The sequence below is a fragment of the Lepisma saccharinum genome, chromosome 23, assembly GCF_977018435.1.
Source record: "Lepisma saccharinum chromosome 23, izLepSacc3.1, whole genome shotgun sequence".
Taxonomy (NCBI): domain Eukaryota; kingdom Metazoa; phylum Arthropoda; class Insecta; order Zygentoma; family Lepismatidae; genus Lepisma; species Lepisma saccharinum.
This window is the reverse complement of record NC_139251.1, coordinates 64,422,113-64,445,259: the sequence shown is the minus strand read 5'-3', so window position 1 is coordinate 64,445,259 and position 23,147 is coordinate 64,422,113. Positions and strand designations below refer to the sequence as shown.

General features: G+C 41.1%; 1 protein-coding gene across 1 annotated transcript in view; it reads left to right on the top strand.

The window, feature by feature from the left end:
• LOC145977732 (uncharacterized) overlaps positions 1-20,036 on the top strand; it is a 54,851-nt gene extending 34,815 nt beyond the window's left edge. The window contains exons 3-4 of the mRNA XM_083109982.1: positions 13,348-13,616; positions 19,837-20,036. Of these exons, the coding sequence (XP_082966108.1) occupies positions 13,471-13,616; positions 19,837-20,035 (345 nt within the window). The 5' untranslated portion in view covers positions 13,348-13,470 and the 3' untranslated portion in view covers position 20,036. The remainder of the gene's footprint in view (positions 1-13,347; positions 13,617-19,836) is intronic.
• The last annotated feature ends 3,111 nt before the right edge of the window (positions 20,037-23,147 follow it).

The following is a 23,147-nucleotide window of genomic DNA, read 5'->3' as shown; positions in this document are numbered from 1 at the left end:
CAGTTTAAAGTGGGATACTAACCACTATGTGCATCCACCGTGTCGTGTATCAAACCCGGGATCCACTGATTACAAGGCGACGACGTTATCACTACGCCATTGAGGAGGCCCCATGACAAAATGTTATTCACTCGATCTCTACCATAATTTATTTCAGCATTTACATTTTCGTTTTCTTCTTCTTTTTCCTTTTGTTAACTACTCTTATACAACTCTTTTTGCGTCTTCGAATTTCTTCTTGTTTCAGGAAAATATAATACATGCAGGCTGTATAAAAATCCCCCGTTCAAATAGATAAAACGTTCACTCTCGAGAACTAATTTACATGTTTATCACTAACGTAACCATTTGAAATGTTAACTGATATAACTGCAGATGAAATAATACTTACAGCCACTAACGAAATATCTATTCTTGTGTAGCCTCACAGACAACAAGTATCTGGTGAGTCATTCACTCTTGCTGACTACGGGCGAAGGTCACTGAACTAAAGGGTGGTGGCAAGCAAGCAGGCTTCTGCTCTACCAAAGACGAGGTCACGTGTTCCAGTTATCAATGGCGTACGAAATAAGGAGGAACACAGCTATCTGACGTATGATTTGGTCCCGTCATTGCACGTAGAACACTTTATCGTCGTGGCCTTGAAGTTCCCTCAGGGCACTCCTACAAAAGGCTTCTCAGCTAGAAGGATATCTTCCCCATTGAGTGGAGGAAAAGTGGGTGCGTATAGAGGTCCTTCAACTTTCGTATTCTTTTTCATTTCAGAACCCGTGCTGTATCGTCGACTTAATCCAATCTATCCGATGTAGGTTTTTGGTTCTGTTTCTGTTCGGTTATTTCACATTGTCTTCCTGCTTATGTTATTCGCGACGAAGGTTCTGGATTCGATAATCTCGACAATAACGGGATTGTGTTGGTTGCTTGATTTGGTGTCTTAAGTCCACTTTATGTCCTGTTAGGCTAATCGTGAATGGACCTACAGTTTAAAGGGGGATCCGAACCACTATGTTCCTCCACCGAGTATCGAACCCGGGATCCCTTAATTACAAGGCGCCCACGATCCCACTCCGCCATCGGGGATTGTGTTCGCAACGAATGAATCAAATTTGAGTGATATGATATGCAACCATTGGAAGACTATTGAAAGAAAAGCAATGGGAACCTGCCAGTTTTTCTACTGCAGACAGGAAACCATAAACATGGAAGAGAAGCTTATATTCTATGAAACCTGACGCTATGTGCTCGAATACTGGCTAAATACAATCCATAGAGGCATAGCAACGTTAAAAAACCTCTTATATGCTACATATAGGTTTAAAAAGGTCGAAATACAAAGATTGTGTGCGCCTCACTGACGGCGTAGTGGTAAGGCCTTGTAATCAAGGAGTCTCGGGTACGATACCAGGTGATCGCACATAGTGGTTCGGATCCCACTTTAAACTGTATGCACTTCAGATTAGTCTATCTGTGCCGGTGACTCAGTCGGTAACGCGTCTGACTACCATGCTATAGGCCCCGGGTTCGATCCCCGGCCGGTTCAAGCCCGGGAACTTTTCTAACGTTGGAAGCGACCCCGGCGCCCACCCAGCGTCGAATGACATGGGTACCTGGGGGAAACCCTGGGGGTAAAGGCGGTCAGGGGCGTGATGCTGATCACATCACCCACACTCACGAACGAATCAAGAAAGTGTGGGGCGGCGTGATGCTGATCACATCACCCCCACTCACGAACGAATCAAGAAAGTGTGGGGCTTTACCTCCACACCCCCTATACGACTTCATGGCGTAGCGCTAAGCACAGGTGAGAACTTTACCTTTTTTTTTTTTGCGTAAAGTGGACTTACAACAAAATTTAAACTTGCGATAAAGATTATGATAAGGTATTAAAGAATTGGGTCTAACACATTTTTTTATTGTTTACCAATGACATTGTTAACTAATATTCTTAATTTCAGTTTCAAGATGAAATCGGCTACGAAATAAAAGGAGTGGGTTCATATTTCTGTTACGAAATTCCACTTTTGTAGTAGACCTGTGCCACACTAAGATGTGACATAATAAACAAATCTGAGACACTTTCAAAGTATTAAATTGCTATCTATGTATTTGGGAACAATCTTTCAATATAATACTTTTTTTGGACGCGTCAAATCATAGTATTTAATTCCTGTTTTAGCAGCTTTAAGAAACCTGATTTTTTTTTGGGGGGGGGTTACAAATGCCCTTTCTGCTCCCGTCAAGTTACGCCTATGACAAACAGGAATTCAAAGTAAAAGACTGTCCCGACTAAATCGGGAGACACGTCTGATAGATTTACAATTGGGAAAATCATAATTAAGCGTGCAATGCGTGCAATGTGGATCAAGAACTGGGGACGTGGAGAAGCACAACACTCCACGTAACCAATAGTCACGTGACCCTCTTTGCTTTCCTGTCATGTTGACCTTCGCGTGGAACACATTTCTCGGTGTTAAGACAGGCAAAATCACCCGATCATCGAAGGGTGCAATATGTGTTGCCTACCCTCCTGCATTACTTGCTCCTATTAAAGCCTTATGGGGAAGAACTTTTTTCCATGACTGTACAGTGGTGGAAAAAAGTTCTTCCCCATAAGACTTTAATGGCAGTAAATAATGCCGGAAGGGTAGGCAACACACATTGCACCATTAGGTGATCGGGTGATTCTGTCTGTCTCAAGAGCAACTCGTCTTTCATGCAAAAGCCAACAGGCACAGGAAATGTAGGAAAGCCACGTGACTTGTCAGGTGGAATGTTGTTCTTCAGAAATTCGCCTTTTCTCAAGCCAGGTCGCAGAACCGACAAGAGCTACATGTTATATCTCCGAAAATGATTCCCCTAAAAACGTTGAACGAAACGCTAAAACAATTCTTGCCTTAATTACTGTATGTGCCGCAGTAGCACAGTCGTTAGGGCGTTTTATTACCATGCGAGAGATCTGGGTTCGATCCCCGACGAGTGATAATCGGAATTTTGTCCACCTGTTCAAGCTGCTTCGGTGCCCACCCAGCGTCGTATAAAGTGGGTACCTGGAGGAAACTCTGGGGAAGGGGGGGGGGTAAGGCGGCCAGGAGCGTGGTGCTGATCACATCATTCCCACCTTCGGCCTGATGAAGAAAGCGTTGGGCCCCAACTCCACTAACTCCACATTCCCTATACGCCTTCATGGCTTGGTGCAAAGCACAAGGTAGGACTTTGCTTATTAATTTACTATACATCCCGATTTTGTCGGAACAAAACTTCCCAATCTCTACGTGGGCTTTCTTTCAAGTTCCGTAGGGATGTGAATAGGCTCCAATATTTCTTGACACAATTCATACATGTTATATTTCCTTATAAGAACAACAGCCGATATATTTTGTGTGCGTGTGTGTAGGGGGGGAGGGGGGTATAATCCAAACATGTGAGGTAATCCTTTTCCCACTACTCACTCCATTCTCAGAAATAAATCTCAATTCCACACACTGAATATGCAGCACTTTCTACGTCTTAGCATGCAAATATCTACATAGTAGCAAAGTAATGTGTGGAGAGAGAAAAATTAACGATTTGTAACGGCACTCTGGAAATTTTTTAGTTTATTTTTTTTCAATTTGAACTGACATTCATAACATTCATTAACAATCCCAATATTGACAAAAGAATAGCTTAGTCGTTCTGCTACTTTCAATTCTTCATTATCGTAGTCACCGTAACTCTCTCTCTCTCTCTCTCTCATCCTTCCCGATGGCGCTGTAGTAGAGGAGTCGCCTTGTAATCAAGGATTCCCCGGTTCGATACCCGGTGGAGACACAGTGGTTAGGATCCCACTTTAAACTGTAGATGCAGTCTCGATTAACCTCTGGGTGCATAACGTGGACTTAAAATAGCAAATGAAAATAAAAATAAAAATCACCGTAACTCTATACAAAGCCAGAGGATCCATTTTTGAAACCTGTTGAGGCTTAGATGTAGCATTGCATTCGTATCATTACCCATCATCTTCATCGTCGCGATTATCGCAAGAGGTAAAAATGCGACACAAAATAACCCAAACAGAAGCTTGGAATCAATCTGAATATTGGTTACGTTGGATACGTGGTAGAATTGTTTTAAATATCACTTCCTGTGATGTAATAGGGTTTTTGATTAGAGACCATTTGTATAATACATATCATTGCTGCGAACAATAAGTAGTTTCACGTTCACCACACTCTTCGGTTGTTTAGAAATCGTAAGGAAGAAGGATCTCTGAATTTCCGCTTTCACGTGTCAATGAAACTTTAAAATAAGTTCAGTGTAGGTCACAAAAGAGATTTACATATTGTTATGATATCTTTCAAACACCACGAAATCTAATTCCAATAGAATACGATACTACTCCTTACGTTCCTGTAAATGTTCACCATTAGTCTGGCGAAAAAAAGTAACGAAGATTTCCGTATTTCCTTGAGGAAAGATAAGGCGTCTGCTTGTAGGAAGCAAGCACCAACTGCTTCGATCAATGACCTTCACTGCCAGAGTGACTCACAGCTGGCCTTCCCTCGTTCCAGTGTGCGTATAAAACAGGTATTTTATTTCGTTCGTTCCAATCCACAGTTATATCAAGCTATCATTCTAATATTTTCGTAAAATTTGTAGTAAACAAGTTGTATACATTATGGTCTTCCAGTGTGTTGTTGCCTCCTGCTATTTACACGTGGGAGATGGGGGTGTTGTAAACATTTCTGAACCCAAAGGTCGAGCACGAAGGAAAAGTTGTGTAAGCATTGGAGGCAATAACAAGGTAATAGAAGTTGAAGGTTGATTGATTGATTGATTGATTTAGTTTATTTTACTTCGCGTTTTGTGCCTCTTGGCTAATTTGCGAAGATGGGGATGAGTGATGAAATGATGAAATTGATGAATGGACATTCACAAACAACTAAGCCCGACCGGAATTCGAACCCGGGACCCTTTAGAAGTTGAAGGAAATGCTGGAATGAATGATATCAGAAATTGAGTAAAAACTGTTCTCATCACGCATAGGGCTATCAGATCGCTCTTCAGCGGAGAGTAAGACAAATTGTCTCAAAATGTTGGACACGAACGTATTTATTAGGACATCTTAGCATATAACAAGAGTATGACATCTTCAGTTCAAAAATTAATGTTGAAGTGAACGGTTGAGTTCAAAATTCCTCAACTGCTAATTAATAGCACGGCTGTATGTGATTTCAACTTGTGTATGTAAGACAGAACGTTTTTCATCGATGTGGGGCCAGGAAGAGAAAACAATCCATGAATTCGGGAAGGAAAAAATTCACAATTTCGTAAACAAAGTCTGGTACTACTATACACTGGGAAAAACAAAATTGTGTGCCTTATTTCTCCAATAAGGAGAGTAATTACTTGTTACTTCGAACAAATTACCGACACTTATATCGATAAAACTTCACAAAGTAAGCATTTTTATACATATATCCGGACTTTTCCGGATCTAGAAAATCGTGAAGTAATTTCTGAGCTTTTCCGAACATCCAGTAGCAACCATGCACACTCTTTGATTTAAGCATACTTCTCCAAGGAACCACATTATCTTAGACTCGCCTCAGTTTTTCTGTTTCTCCATCTAATTTGAAGTTACGTGATGCCCAAAATACGTATAAGGCATTTGAGATTTCTTTCAAATTCCTTCCGGAGGCCAGACACAACTATAAAATGTAGGACACGTCCGGAAATAAGAATGATTCTTATAAGTCTTTTTATTTTCTTATTTAGCGTCGTTTTTCTTTCACCTCTTGCTAATCGCGACGACGAGGATGAGTGATATGATGCAATTGATGAAGGGGCACTCACGAAGAACACCCATACGCGCGACGGGATTCGAACCCAGGACATCGGACATCGTAGCGCACTGTGCTAACCACTCCGTCACGGACGGAATTCTTATAGCCCTAATCGTTCCTCAAGCATTTTTCCTATCTTTAACTACACACGAAACATAAAGAACAATCTAAATAAACAGGTACCAGTTCACACTCTAACCGTAAAAAAAACATATGCACGCGAAAATGCAAAATAATATTTATTTTTAGGTAGTTGTGATTTATTATTGTATATTAAAGAAATATATTAGTGATAAAATGACGGAAGTAGAGGAACATCTCCAATGAAACACTCATGCCTTATGGATATTTGTATTTCTTGCCGAACAAGGTTCCGAGTTGACTTCCGACCAAAATGGGTCCATTGTGTATGTTCATTCATGTCTTTAATGTAATCATAAATCGTCGTCATGAATAATTTAACTTCTGAGGAAGAAAACTGAGGTAATTACTAAAAAAAACAATAACAAAACAAGTTTGATCTTAAAGCCCTGGCTTTGCGCTACATCTTCCATCACGGGGATCATATGCGTGCGCCCAGGGGGCCCAGGGGGAGAGCAAATGCCCCCCTAATCATGGACGTCTGCAGATTTTTTCCACGAAGAGACAAGCAAGGTATTTTTCCATGGGGCATATTACCCCGATAATTGTGTTGCATTATCGCATTCCTGCATAATTAATGTAAATTATTATGACTGAAATCAAATTATACATGTGAAAACGTACTTTTTGGTTGACATTCGTTTTCTAAGGGAAAGATGTGTCAATCCTTGCCCCCCTTCCAGACATCTATGCCCCTATATTATTATATTTTCACCTAGAAATTTAGGATAGATGAATCCTATCGCCATTATTAAACTATATTATACTCTTAAAGAAAATTAAGTATTTTCAAGCCGATGAAAGTTCAAAGCAACTACGGGGGAAGGGGGTGCAGTGGCGAAACCACAGCCCCCCACAACCTTGAACGAAAATCAATTTTAGGGGCAAACATGGAAGTAAAGCAAAGCAAGAGTAGCAGAATCTAAGAGTAGCAGGACAAAAGGATACTCAAGATGGATTTTGTTTTCACGTCTTTCTTGCATTATTTCTTCCAGACTGCCAAGAGCACCTGCGGGGGGGGGACAGAGCTGCAATTGCCCCCTTGATTTCAAATTTTATACAAATATAAATACCTTTTGTAAAATGTTCTTGCTCGCTTCGCTCGCAATGTGTGCTTTTTTTGCAGTCTAGTCAAGTTCAGAGCCGTAGCTACGGGTCGACGGGAGTTAACCCTGGACGCCAAACGATCTAAATGAAAAAAATTGTAAAAGAGAATAATATGGCGCTCCATGAATTTTTTTCCCCATATTAAATCGACATTGTTTTCATTTTGCAAAAATTTAGATCTGAAAATTTATTGGTCGCTTCGCTCGCAATTTGTTTTCTGTAATGCATTTTAAATTACCGAGGAGAGAAGTACTGCTGCTAAAAGGTTTTCTCTTAAGTGCATGAACAATTGTTTGGAGGAAAAGGAACGCGCACATTTGAGAGACAATTTATATGATTTTTACTGTTGGTATATAAGTATATATATATATATATATGTGTGTGTGTGTGTGTGTGTGTGTGTTGTATATATATATGTATGTATGTATGTATTTATATGTGTGTGTGGGGCGGGGGAGGGGTGTATATATAAACACACCCATCAATGCAATAAAATTTAAACAAGTGAGATGAAATTACGTTATTCTTTTCCGGTCTGAACTATCATCAAGGCTATCCCCCCTAATCAGAGAGTCTGCGCACGCCTATGACGGGGACTGACACTTTACGTAGGAGTAGACACGCTTCGTACAATTTGATGATATCGCGATTACGTAATGGATGTGCAGCCACTTAACTGAACCCCCCAAAATTCACATTTTATTACTAAATTCTAAATTAGCATAATATCACATAGTTTACCTATTCATACCTTTGGTGCACTTTGTGGATTGTGCATTAATCAACATCAGGTTAATCGCGGTAGGCAAAGTGGAGGGAAAATGACAATGAAACACAACGAGGCCCTTGGTTCCCAATTAATGAAACTTTGTCTACATGCAACTGAGTCGCTGCGTGAAATCGCTGAAAATGTCATTTATTAATTTCTTAATTTTGCTTATTTTATATTGCTTTTCTAGCACTTGGCGTCAACAAAGGCGATGAGGATGATTAATGAAGTTATGAAATGGATGATAGGACATGATGATCCATGTCTTACACAAAATTCTAAGTTGGGACTAATGAATATCGATTCGTCTTATCATTTGTCAAGTAGTTACTTTTAACTCCAATCTTTTTCAAGGACTTCTGGGTTGACAGCATGTGTGTTGCGCGATGATGATTCGACGAAAACCACCATTTCAGATAACTTTCTTGACAATGACTCTAATATAAAAAAAGAGAACATTTTCTTACGAATAGCTGTTGTTAAGAAACCAATTCCTGAATTTTTTTCTGGTAGTCTCACGGCACCCAGCTGTCGTTTGTTATGGCTGGGCCTGGGGGTATGACTCACGCTGCTGTCAATACTCAATCATTCCCGAGAATCCAAGTCTGCCAGGCAAATCCAAGAGACAATTTTGTTATTTGGGTTGCATAGACAACAGGCTTTAAGATATTACGATATCGTAGGTCTCGTGGCCCAAGAACTACTTTCCATGACTGTACATACACCCTGGACTGCACAACGAACATTTAAGTTCTCGGGGGAGCCGAGCCCTCCTGAGGTCAGACTAACAGCTTATTATTCGACTTTCAGTAAAGTTGTGACGTCTTGTTCAAATACGATGTTGTTTGGGACAATCCGTCACAACCCATTTTTTCATTATTTTGGAAGTACGTGCGTTTTCCTTGGTTATCTCCCTGTAATAAGAAAAAAAGAAAACAACACCCCCCCCCAAAACACATATGTACATATATATATATGTCGGTAAAAATTTACTATCCTTCGGACACCTCTATTTTTTTGGTTTCGTCAATTTTTGACATTGATACTTACGTATCTGCTTCGCGGTACATTCCTGAAGGTGTATTAACGTTGATTTGATGAAATTAATTGCAATTTTTCACATTACCAGAACGTCTTTCTGGTAGGTGTTTTCCCTTGACTGAGACACAATATCGCGAGTACACCTTCCTACATAATTGCGCGTCCGGCTTCTCTTTTGCCAAATTTTTGACATTCAAACTTACGTATCTGCTTCGCGGAACATTCCTGAACGTGTATTGACGTTGGTTTGATGAAAGTAAGAGCAATTTTTCACCTTACGACTACTTCTTCCTCCTACCTTTCCGTTTGCCTCACACACAACATGGCGCGCACACCTTCGTAAATAATAACGCGTAGGAATGACGCATCGGCCTTGTATTTTCTCGATTTTCAATTGTTATGCAGTGTTTCAACCTTCGGAACCCAAGAAAAGCCCGTCGACAAACTTAATCAAATCTATTTCTTTTTAACTTTATTTTTCGCGTTCTGACACCAAATTTTAACTATGTATCCCAACCTAATCAACTAACCTATCCACGCACCAATGGTTCGTGGGGCTAGCGCCAATGGTTTGTGGGGCTAGCGCCAATGGTTCGTGGGGCTAGCGCCAATGGTTCGTGGGGCTATCTTTTTCACTATTGAAACCTTTGCGTGGCCTACTAACCTATCCACGCGCCAATGGTTCGTGGGGCTAGCGCCAATGGTTCGTGGGGCTAGCGCCAATGGTTCGTGGGGCTATCCTTTTCACTATTGAAACCTTTACGTGGCCTACTAACCTATCCACGCGCCAATGGTTTGTGGGGTTAGCTCCAATGGTTCGTGGGGCTAGCGCCAATGGTTCGTGGGGCTATCTTTTTAACTATTGAAACCTTTGCGTGGCCTACTAACCTATCCACGCGCCAATGGTTTGTGGGGCTAGCGCCAATGGTTCGTGGGGCTAGCGCCAATGGTTCGTGGGGTTATCTTTTTCACTATTGAAACCTTTGCGTGGCCTACTAACCTATCCACGCGCCAATGGTTTGTGGGGCTAGCGCCAATGGTTCGTGGGGCTATCTTTTTAACTATTGAAACCTTTGCGTGGCCTACTAACCTATCCACGCGCCAATGGTTTGTGGGGCTAGCGCCAATGGTTCGTGGGGCTAGCGCCAATGGTTCGTGGGGTTATCTTTTTCACTATTGAAACCTTTGCGTGGCCTACTAACCTATCCACGCGCCAATGGTTTGTGGGGCTAGCGCCAATGGTTCGTGGGGCTAGCGCCAATGGTTCGTGGGGCTATCTTTTTAACTATTGAAACCTTTGCGTGGCCTACTAACCTATCCACGCGCCAATGGTTTGTGGGGCTAGCGCCAATGGTTCGTGGGGCTAGCGCCAATGGTTCGTGGGGCTATCTTTTTCACTATTGAAACCTTTGCATGGCCTACTAACCTATCCACGCGCCAATGGTTTGTGGGGCTAGCGCCAATGGTTCGTGGGGCTATCTTTTTCACTATTGAAACCTTTGCGTGGCCTACTAACCTATCCACGCGCCAATGGTTTGTGGGGCTAGCGCCAATGGTTCGTGGGGCTAGCGCCAATGGTTCGTGGGGCTATCTTTTTCACTATTGAAACCTTTGCGTGGCCTACTAACCTATCCACGCGCCAATGGTTTGTGGGGCTAGCGCCAATGGTTCGTGGGGCTATCTTTTTCACTATTGAAACCCTTGCGTGGCCTACTAACCTATCCACGCGCCAATGGTTTGTGGGGCTAGCGCCAATGGTTCGTGGGGCTAGCGCCAATGGTTCGTGGGGCTATCTTTTTCACTATTGAAACCTTTGCGTGGCCTACAAACCTATTCACGCGCCAATGGTTTGTGGGGCTAGCGCCAATGGTTCGTGGGGCTAGCGCCAATGGTTTGTCCACACCCGGCACAAACTTTACAACACACCCACCACAAGTCATTCTCCAAACCCTCGATCCACAGTTCTAACTCTCGTCGCAAACGCAGGGAGTTCGAAACACTGGATACCAACAAAACACAATCACGACACGTCATGATAGTCACGACGGTGTATGAAGGTGAAGGTGTACGAACTTCATGGTATACGCAGATGTACGCGCCAAACGCTATCTCCGTCGGAGAATTAATTTTCAACGAACAACATGAATTTCAGCTATGAAACATTGCAACATCACACAAAACACCTTCCCGATGTTCGACAATGCTACAGGAACTTATTACGGTAAGTAGTCTCTTCTGTACAAATAAATGTGTCCGAAGGATAGTAAACTAGTACCATATGTCTAGTTTCTCTATCGCAGGTGTCTCGGGTGCTGTAGGGAGAAAAACCAAGGATCAGACAATCAAAATGGGCACTAGTCAAACTACTAAATCCCAGTTTTATTTTTTAGGTATTAAATAGTGCGTCGCTCCAAGCCTTCTCGCATATACCGCCAGCTGGTCCGGAGTTTGTAGCGGGCTCGTCTAGTCCCACTCCCGACGAAGTATCGTGTATATGACAAAAAACATGCAACTGCTTTTTTTTTTTTTTTTGCCCTTCCAAAAAAATATATATATCTGCTACGGGAAAGGGTGAACTTATCTTAAAGGGCGCCCAGGTATTTTCTCAAAATGCTTTTTATTTGCTTAACAAGTGCAGAGTATTTAATTTCTTACAACAATATCAACAACTTGTTCTCTATAAATAAGTCGTTTCACACAAGAAAACTGTTAGCAATTTACCCCCCTTGACAGATTTTCACAAAAAAATTTACAATGACGATCCACGTCGACCATTCCTTTTATTTTGGTTACTTATATATTTTGCAGGAATTAGACCCCGACGATAGGAAATTATTTTTGCAAGTGAAGTCACGATGTTTTCTAAACTTTTAAGTAAAAAAAAAAGGAGGAAAAGGGAGGTGAAAGATTAAAAAAAATTGATCAATTAAGGTAACGCGATAAACTAAATCTTTTTTGTAAAAAAAAAAAAATACTTAACTCCATGTCCGCAAGGTTCCACGTTCTAGTCGACGTCCCAGGTGTACGGGAAGATAAGAGCTGAGTCACGCCCACATCGACTCAGGCAGCTATCACGCCGTGGAGCGCCGTTGCTGGAGTTGATGTTATCGGAATCGGCTGGGAGAGAACACTGGTTCGCTCAACAAGGAAACGTGAACCCCGAGAAGCTCGCTAGGTGGCAGTCTCGTCGCCACCATGCGAGTTTCTTGGGAAACAAACTAAGTTTCACCGCGAACTGACAATCCCACGCATCGGGTCTAATTCCTGTATACAGGGTGGGCCGAAGAATGTGGCGAAACGGGATAAACAGGTTCCGATTCACCACAAAGTGCAAATTAAATTTGGTAACTTCGCACAATATTGTCGATCTTTCCAGCAATTTGTAAAAAAATTAACCAGCAGACCTACATAAAAACGAGTTACATCAAAATTTAGCTTATGAATCTTTCCTTGAATGTGCCTTCAATTTTTTATCGTCGTGAGAACCAAATAGTGCCGTATTTTGTATTCAAAACGACCGCCTCGTTTTAAATCAACCTCATTTAAATGAATCCACCTTGACTACAGGTTTCTAAGCAACTTGGACGGGAGTCTTGATATTCTCCTCCATGTAGAACATCTTTTTAGAGACCAGCAGCAGCCTTTGATGTTCGCAACGAGTGAAGTTCTGCTGGTAAAGTACATCGATAAGAGCAGTAGCGGCTGCTGCGCATTCGAAAACTCGCACGTTCATCTCCTAATAAATGTGTAATGCAATTAATGTTTATTATATTTATTCACTGAATGCCATTTCTTCCATTCACTTACTTACTTCAGCGTTTCTGTTCGAATGAGGTTCGCATGAGCAACTTTTCAAAGTGAACAACTTCCTGGCGTTGTTTTCAGCGGCGAGTAGAGAAAGCAGAAAGGCTCTTATGGCTTATATCAGTGGGCTTTCGGACTCGCTTCGCACAAAAAGTTGAGATCTAAAGGCTGACTTTCCTCTTCGTCATGTAGTGTTGCAATCCCTACGTTTATTTCATTGATTTAGTTTACTTTACTTCGCGTTTTGTGCCTCTTGGCTAATTTACGAAGATGGGGAATGGATGAGTGATGAAATGATGAAATTGATGAATGGACATTCACAAACAACCAAGCCCGAGCGAGATTCGAGCCCAGGACTCTTGGCGTCGCAGCGCGATGTGCTAACCACTCGGCCACAGGGAACGGGCACAATCCCTACGTGTGACGGAGTCGAGAACAATCCACACATCATTGCAAATTGAGCGATTTTTTTAGAAAGGGAAATTTCTATAATATCTCTCTCAACTCACGTTGTTCCGAGCATGGCATTGAAATCCATAAGCATTTGTTACCTTGCCTTGAACGAGGAAAGGGTGGGAAAGGAAGGGGACGTATAATAACAAAATCAACCAATTACAGAAGCGCAACAAAATGTATTTTCATACGTTTCTTCCGTTACAGAAAGCCCAATCAGGAACCTTGAAAGAATTGTGGGAGAATTCGGTGAAGCTGTTGGACGGGGACATCGACGTGTTCCGTCGCGAGGAGGGACTGGACAAAGTCTGCGACGACAAGAAGGCGGCCATGATGATTTCTCCTGAGCTGATCGCTGAGGGCCTGGCCCCTGGACACCCCCGCTGCGCCATAAGGCCCTTGAAGGGCTACTTCCCTCAAGACATCACGTTAATGTGCAGGCAGAACTGGGAATATTTCTCCATAATCAGCCACTAGTAAGTGTGAACGTTGCTTGCCTTAAATGATTGTAACTTCGTTGCCCGGGTTCGATATCCGGTGGAGGCACATAGTGAATCGGATTCCACTTTAAACTGTAGGTCCGGTCCCGATTATCCTATCTGTACATAAAGTAGACTTGAACAAAGACTCAACTCAAGCTTGCCTCCATACAATAAATTGTACTTTAGAAAAACTTCAGATGCAAGGTTCTCTTGAAGCTTATAGCTAAACTGTATTTCTTGCGCCAACAAAAGTTTACTGTGTGCTTAAATTTTTATTGGGCTTGTTAATTTTCCAATAAATAATTATTAATTATAATTAAAAAGTAAAGTGTACCTCTGTGCTATGCACCACGCCATGAAAGCGTATAGGAGGTGTGGAGTTAGGGGCCCACATTTTCTTGATCACGGCCGAACGTGGGGGTGACGTGATCAGCACCACGCCCCTCGCCGCCTTTACCCCCCAGAGTTTTCTCCATGTACCCACTTTATACGCGCTGGGTGGCCGCCGGAGTCGCTTCAACAGTTGGAGAAAACCCCGCTTCTCTTCCCGCAGGGGATCGAACACGGGTCTTTCAGACGCCCTAACGACTGAGCAACCATGGCTACTATTAATTATAATTAATGTTTGAAAATGTTTAAGTAAAGCTGTATATTAGTATGTATATTACTTAAGCAAAGTATTTTTTTGTGAAAATATTTTTAAGGGGTGGAAATTTTTTTGATTCTGTCCTCCCACCAAAGTTACGCAAATTGTGTGTGTAGAGAGTTTGATTTTATTTCTGTTATTTAGCGTCGCTTTTCAGTTTTTGGCTAAACGCAACTATCAGAATAAAATGAAAGGACACTCACAAAGAACAACCATTCCCGGACCGGGGTTCGAACCTATGAACCCTCGAAGCGTAGCGCGCTATTCTCACCAGTGCGCCACGAATTTCGGCACCTGTGTGTAGAGAGAGGGGCGGAATTGGCACGTAATCGTCCCTGTTCCCTTCAGAATTTTATTAAACTTCTGTGTTTCTAACAAAACACTACTGCGTATGTTGACTTAGGAAACATTGGTAAAACCAGGAGAATATTGACTTAGGGGTCGTTCTCAGCTCATTTGCATTTCGAACCAGTAGAATCTCCCTGGCCTCACGATAGCGTAGTTGTATTGCACATGTGTGATAGTGGCAATACTCTACAGAAATGCAAAATAAAGACAATAAATAACATTTTGATGCTTCTGGTTAATATATTGGTTATAACTTTATAATAAACTATTATATTTATTGGTTTGAAGATTGCTAATTTTTGTAATTTTGTTATAATTTATTTGGAATTTTATTAAAAATTTAGTTTATCGTTGTTGTTTTGCCCAGTTTTACTGCTAAATGCCATTTTTTTTGTCCATCGACGCTTCCAATTAACGTCTGCCTGCATCCAGCCACGGACAACCACTGGCGCTGAGCACACAACCGTATACTCCGATGCCTTCTTATAATGAGGCCTGTGCAAACTCTGTTTGCATGCAACGTCATCATTGGTAGGTCATCTATTGAAACATGATATGAGCATCAAATGTGCATTAAATTTTACTTCGCGTTTCTGCCACTTTTCGCTAATCGCGAAGAGGATGATGAATGATGATAAGATGAAATGGACGAAGGGACAAAAACAAACACATATGGAAAGGAAACCCCCCCTCCCCTCCCCAGTACAAGTCCCATACAGGATTATACTGGCTGTGAGTGCAGACGTCAGAACCTCGTTAGTCTGCAAAATGCAGTCCAGGGTGCAGTGGCGACTCGTGGTCTGATTTCTGGGTGTTCACCCAAATCGTATTAAGCAATTTTCATGCAAGAGATACAACTATGAAGTAAGAAATAAAGAAACTTACAAACATTAATAAAATTACTGTGATTTACATAAATTTCATACCTCTATTAAAATTAGATGCGTTACTTTGTGCGATTGTACTTTAAGTATGAAGGGATATAGTTTTCGGTGGGCACTGAAGATTTGTCTCAACTGGATAATAAACATTAATGATTCACAGGATAATTTAGTATAATCTTTACCATTTAAAGTCGATCCCTCCCTTTTGTTCAAGCCAGCGCTAGGTCATTTGAAACAGTTTGTTTTTCGTTGCTACCAGTACTTTGTAGCTGTGCGATTCTGTTAAAGCTTCACCGGGTGCTAATAAAGAGTTGGATTTATTGTTGTCAAGAATTAATTGAAGTTACTGCTGAATAACTTAATAAACATATTGTAAAATCATGCAGGGATTTAAGCTGAGATTATTGTTATTTTGATGTCATTATGTCGGTATTAAATAAACGCATACTCACATACCTACAATAAACATGTTCTTCAACGGTCAGTAAGACTCAAAGTATTTTTAAAATAGGGCTATTTTTTCGTAATCAAAACCGTACTTATATAGCCTAACATGACCATGATTTACATTGGAGCAAGGTGGAAAGTAGGAGCATGCCTCCTGCGTCACCTCGCCCGGGTGAAAATTTTATCTCGAGCCGCTCCTGCAAACAAGGTAGCCGATCGAAGGACCACTTGCAGAAAAACAGTTGTAATCTATCTAGCAGTTCTTTATATCTAACGACTGACTGACCAAAACAAAATCAAGAGAATAATAAATATTATAGAAAACAACAGTACTCACTCTATCCACACTGCCCTGATTCGTACTTCAGAATGTTTCTTTCCCTTCCGCCGTATCCGTATTATTACTGCAGTCGCTGCACGTATTATAGCTAACTTCCCTCCAAATATTCAACAAAATAATTAAATATTACGTATATGCTTTCACTGTGTACAGTTTTCCCTTCCATCGTGAAATCGAACCTTTGCACTAAAACAGGAGCGAGCTTTTAACAGTGCAACAATTTTGTAACGCATGAACAAGCACACAATAAAAACCAGCTGACTGGTCGACGTTCCTACCGCGTGTGTTGATGGACTGCAGCGACACAAGAACAGTTTATTTTGTCCAAGCTGCACTAAGCAAAGGCAATGCAAGACATTGTGTAAAAAAACACGCATTTCGCTTTCAGTTGCCCCCCCTTCTTACTTGCCCCTGCAATGCTCGGAACAGGTTGGGAATTATTTTCCAAAAATAATTCCTCGATTTACGATGATGTGTGGGCTGCCTCTACTCCTCCACACGATCTCAACTGTAATGGGATTGTAACACTGCGTCGGGAACACCGCACCAGCAGTGTGCGTAAAGCCTATAATACTGCAAGCTACAGGCGCCAATCTTTCTGTCTCCTTGCGTGCTGCAAACAGTGGTATCTAAGCGCACTGCTACTTATGTGGAACGAACTCTCCTCAGTCTGCACTGCAGGCGCTCGCAAAACGAGGCATGCGGTCGGTAATTTCATACGGTCGTCGGTTGGTAATGGGGCCTGGGAACGTTTGAGGTTTTGAAGAAGATAGTGTTCAGTGAATAAGTATAATAAAAAAATAATTACATTGCAGTTTATTTGGGTGTGCACGTTCGATAGGCAGCAGAAGCCGCTATTGCCAGGGTGCACTACATGGAAGCCAGTTTGGCATGTGGGTGTCTTCAGAAAGGGCCACCCCTTACGCCACGAAAATATGTATCGAATAGGCAGAGCACTGACATGGTATTATTTGTGTGTGTGTGGATAAAGTGTGGGTCCGAAACTTTTAGCTAATCGCGAGAATGATGTTTAGTGATGATATGATGAAACTATTCCAATACGAATACCCTTGTCATAGCGCGCTGTGCTAACCAAACCCGCGAAATGAAATATCTGCTGGGTCATTCCATGTCAAATCGACCAATTTCAGAAAAGCTTCCAGGTCATGATTATTTGATTTAATTGAAATTTGGCACGAAGGTTCAACCATGTCCGGAAGGCTTGTATTCCAAATATTACGTTCCTCCGAGAAATTGTTCTAGAGTTATAGCCTGTGGAAGAAGGTTGGTGCGCAACAGAAAGTGTGATCCAAATATGAGAAATGAGCCTCAGATCTAGCTTCAGGACTCAATAACTTTGGAACTATTTATCACAGCCTAGTGATATTTACACACCAAACAAACCTCTCACAAAGGAACAGGTGTATTGCATCAAAATACCTTCAAATTGTTTACGTTAGCAAATAAAATACCCTAAAATATGCCTTAAAAAGCCTTATTTGGCAAAAAATTCATAATTTGTGTGCCTGCTGTTACAACTGTAATCCAAGCAGGAAGGTGGCATTAATTTTTCTAGTAACCCTGATGTGAGCTCAGTATGCACACATTATGTCGTCTCCATATATATCACCCAATCCATATTATATGTGGTTGAATATGCAAGATTGAAAAATCACCGGAAAATGATGGATCTTTGAAATGGTGTAGCACAAAAGGGACAAGAGATATCCAAGCCGTGTTCCTTTGTGAGAGGTTTGTTTGGTGTGTAAATATCACTATGCTGTGATCAATAGTTCCAAAGTTATTGAGTCCTGGAGTTAGCTCTGAGGCTCATTTCTCATATTTGGATCACACTTTCTGTTGCGCACCACCTTCTTCCACAAGCTATAACTCTACAACTATTTCTCGGAGGAACGTAATATTTGGAATACAAGCATTCCCGACATGGTTGAACCTTCGTGCCAAATTTCATACAAATCAAATAATCATGACCTAGGGGCCCTGGTCGATCTGACGTGGAATGACTATGCTGCTCTCTAAGAATGCTGATTAAATCGGACTGGAAGAAGGACGGGATTCATTTCGATTCTAATGACGGTTTAAGTAAGAGATATCAATGTCACCTTCTATTTAGGGACGGGAAACTCTCTACCCCCCCCCCCCCGAAATTCCTCAAGTGGTTCGATAGAGAAAATTTACATATTTTAAGGCGCGCTTCTCCCATTTCTTGGCTAATCGCGACTATAAAGATGAGTGATGATTAGATTACGTTGATGAAGGGGCACTCACAAAGAACTCCCATGCTTCGAATCCCGGCTTTGGCATGGAAATTCTTTGTAATTGCCCGTCAATTTCATGTAACCCTCACTGAGCTTCATCGTCGCGATTAGCCAAAATGTGTGAGAAAAGCAACATAAAATAACAATAATACAAACATACGTATACGCATAATATAATTTATTAAACTTCCTCCCACAAATTCATTTGAAGACTGCGCTATTGATTTAGATTTTATTCAATTCAAAACTTAAAAGTTAGGAAATATAATCATCCTGAATTGAGAGCAAAAGACTCAAGTAATATTGTCAATTGAGGCATCCTTATACAGACAAATATATTATAGGAAAGACATTAGATTTTTATGTCTTGACATTGTTTACAATAATTAAGTATACTCCACGTACATCTTGTGCAATCTGTCTCGACACTGTTGAAAATACTAAAAATAATCAGGGGCGAATATGTACTCAGTTTATGTACAGGGAGAGCGTAAGAGAAATAGACACTTTCAAAGTTTTACAGAAAGAAAGAGGATTTTAATAACATGGCTGAAATACTTACATGGTTGGAAGAGCATGCCCTGAAGTTTACATGGCTAAGTCGTGACCCTTTTGTAACACGATAGATATCAATGCGATAGTCCGGTTCTCCTCCCCCAGGACTTTTCCCCTTGCACAGAAAACAGTTTCCCCAAATGTCTTGCTCCAATCGTAGATGGACTGCCTTGTGGGTGGTTGTTTGCCATACAGTGTTCTAAAACGACGCTGTACGACAATAACAGAATTAGTTTTTGAAAATTCAAGCACACAGAAAGCCTTTTCTGCCTGGCTAGCGGCCATATTACTCGACTGACGTCTAGGGCGCTCACGTGATGCTGACGTCACGAAAACAAAAGAACAGTGAAGGTTGTAAACTTGAAGACTTTCTCTATAAAACGGTACTAAATGCTTCCTGATAAAAGAAACAGTTTTCGATTTATAAAGCGTTTAATCTGTCTATTTATATTAGGTTCACCCTGTATATTGTAAATATATTAAAATGACATTTTGTTGGAATTCTAAAACAGTTGCATGTGAGATGTTTCATGGAAGGGCTAAGTTTGTTTCCTTCTTTAAATTTAAAAATGTAAAGTAAATCCTAGCTTATGACTGATAGAATTAATTGAACGCTAACATTGAATTAAAATCTCAGTGCTTTAGAGCTATCACATCTGTGGTCCTAAAATACTATAGTATTGGTCAAATAATTTTAATTATTTTATATTTCCAGCTTTGGGAAAGCGAGAGAAGCCGGTCTCCTCAAATACCTGAACAGAAAATGGATCGAAAAGCCTTCGCCGAAAAGCGTAAAGAAAACAGTGCAGTCTATTGGCATGGAACAGCTGTTTCCCATGTTTTTCATCTATGCTGTGGCAGCCGCTCTCTCCAGCGCTGTTCTTCTAGGAGAAATAGCTTTTTCAAGAAGTTAGGCACAAGGCAAAATGATGTGTACTTCAACTTTAGCTTACATAACAATCAAGTGCTGTTTCTGTGAAGATTATGTACTAACTCGAACGAACAAACTCTCTAGCCTTCTTAAACCCGAAGGTTTATGGCTGCAGGAACACAGGCCTTCCATCTCTGTCCCTATCCTGAGCATGATCTATATACTCTTTTCCATCCCTACCGATTTCCTTTAGGTCCATCTCAACGTTATTCCTCCATCTTCGTCTTGGCCTTCCTATTGGTCTCTTACCATCAGGTTTTAATCGTTCTAATAATTATGTAGCCTTTACTATATTAATTAATAAACTTGCACGTGAGTTCTATAAAACATAGATGAGTAAGGTTTACTTAAGGAAAAGATAGTGTGAAAATAATTTCATGTATTCTGTGTATTGTTAACACCAGGCATGATTAAGAAAATCCAGTGTAAGAAGTTAACTGGAGAAATTATAGTCAAATTAATTTACATTACTGATTCCATTTTTAAAATCATAACTGTTTATGATGGGGTGGCCGCGGTGGCTCAGTCGGTAACGCGTCTGACTACCATGCTAAAGGTCCCGGGTTCGACCCCCGGCCGGTTCAAATCCGGGAACTTTTCTAACGGTGGAAGCGGCCCCGGCGCCTACCCAGCGTCGAATAACATGGGTACCTGGGGGAAACCCTGGGGGGTAAAGGCGGTCAGGGGCGTGATGCTGATCACATCACCCCCACTCACGACCGGATCAAGAAAGTGTGGGGCGTTACCCCCACACCCCCTATACGCCTTCATGGCGTGGTGCTATGCACAGGGGAACACTTTACCTTTTTACCTTTAACTGTTTATGATGCCCACACAACTGCAATTTATCAACATCTGTATTCATGAAATATATAATATTCAAAAATAAATTTGATCTTTTTCTATATCCTCCATTCCTGTACAGTCACGGGCATTTGTCGGTTGCAATGATACCATTAAAAATTAGTGTGCTATTTACATCCCGGAAGAGTCCGTGACTGTGCTATAACAATAGATCTTCGTATATTTACATTATACCGTGCGTTCATTTCGATCTTCAGCCGAGAGATCGGGAGAAGCGTCGGCGGCGCTGATGGAGATGCCGACATTTGCGGCCTGTAATGCCCGCTTTTTTTGTATGGGCATATGAAGACATTTATATAAATATTGCAAAACGAGCACTAACCTGTGTTATGACACGCAAAAGTTCTTCTGTAATTCATCCAAGTTCTGCCCTTATATACACAAATAAATATGCTTTAGAAATATGCACAGATAATAAAACATTTTAATCATAGTTTTGACCAGTAACGTCCTGCTTAAGTTTATATCCTTGAAAGAGTTTTGTGTCGATGGAGATCATTTGGAGGTTTCGAATGTGCAACACTGTATCAAGATTACGCTGCAGACGAAACCGTTAGAAGTCGATGGTTTTCGTGAGCTTCCTTGCAATCCAAAATCTCCGAGCTCGAGTTTTTTTGTACCTTCGCGACTAGATGAAGACAGCTGTGAATATAGTGGCCAGCAGATGTAAACCAAGAGCGTGTTAATTTCGTACTGTGCGCAAGAGTGATATTCTTGGTTACTTGCCGTTACTTGTTTGTGTTATTGCAGTGTGTATGTGTGTTGTGTCAGTGAGACGATTGGAATGCCAGCCGCAAGGTTCAAGTTAGAACAAAGAACTTTTATGTATGACACTTACGTGAAAATAGACTCGTGTCGAGACGTGTGTAGGCAATTTGTACAGAAATTCCCAGGCGTTTCACCTCCGCATAGAGATACGGTTAGACATCTTGTCCTTAAATTACGAGAAACTGGATCGTTAAATTTTAAAACACCTAAGCAAAAACGACGGATTCTAACCGAAGCAAAACTCGATGAAATTGGTGCAGCGTTAGAACGTTCTCCAAACAAACCTCTACGCCGTGTTTCACAGGAGATGGGCGTGTCAAAATCCTCAGCACATACAGCCACTAAGCTACTAAAATTAAAACCGTACTCTTATAACACAGGTTAGTGCTCGTTTTGCAATATTTATATAAATGTCTGCATATGTCCATAAAAATAAGCGGGCATTACAGGCCGCAAATGTCGGCATCTCCGTCAGCGCCGCCCGCCACGCTTCTCCCGATCTCTCGGCTGAAGATCGAAATGAACGCACGGTATAACGTGTGTGACAAAGAACTTCTTGAGAATTGAGAGTTCCTCGGCAGGGGTTTTCATTGTGAGCATGAACAGCCCAATATCATACAGTACTGACGTTACACATTCATTGCCATAAAAACCTTCATTCTCTGATGAATGTCAATTGGGGGACACATTTTCTGCAGTTAGGAACTCTGTCACCACACACAGTTTCAGGTGCACAGACATAGTATGGTTACATGCCGCCATTTTTCTCGCTCTAGTTCAGCAACCCCTGGTGATAGAAGTTTGAAACTTGGAATGGAGAAGCGGGAAAGTCTGAAGAGTACAATGCATGGTTGCTCAAAATGCAAAATGTCTTTACACCGTCACAAGAAAATAGCAGGCATTACTTTTCAGCCCGCCCTCGTATATTGATATTGACATAATACCTAGGAGGATTAATTCCTTTTATCTGATTTTATTATTACCTTACATTACAACTCATGTTGTCTGCTTTCCCGAAACAAATTATGTGTTCGAAATCTACATACCTACCTACCATATAACACAACACGATACATCACACTGTAGACGTAGACAAATTATCTGAAACTGTCTTACATGAAAAACCAAGCATAGTGGATAACTGGTTAAAAGCACAAACAAAACCATTTATTATGCCTTACCATTGACCATCAGTTCTTAATAAAAATCAACATATAACTAATACTGTATATCATTATATTTACCTAATCTTACAACAATACTCAAAACTGTAAACTATGTGTAAACTAAACTGAGAACTAGTTACTTATTATGTATGAAAATATTTATCTGCTCCAAAGAAAGTGAAATTGTTTATTTCTTGACATACAATTTTATAAAATCGATCACAAAAAACATAAACTATTTCACAGTGTCATCTCCTGTATGTTTTGAAATATTGAAGTAACGCACTTTTTAATTTT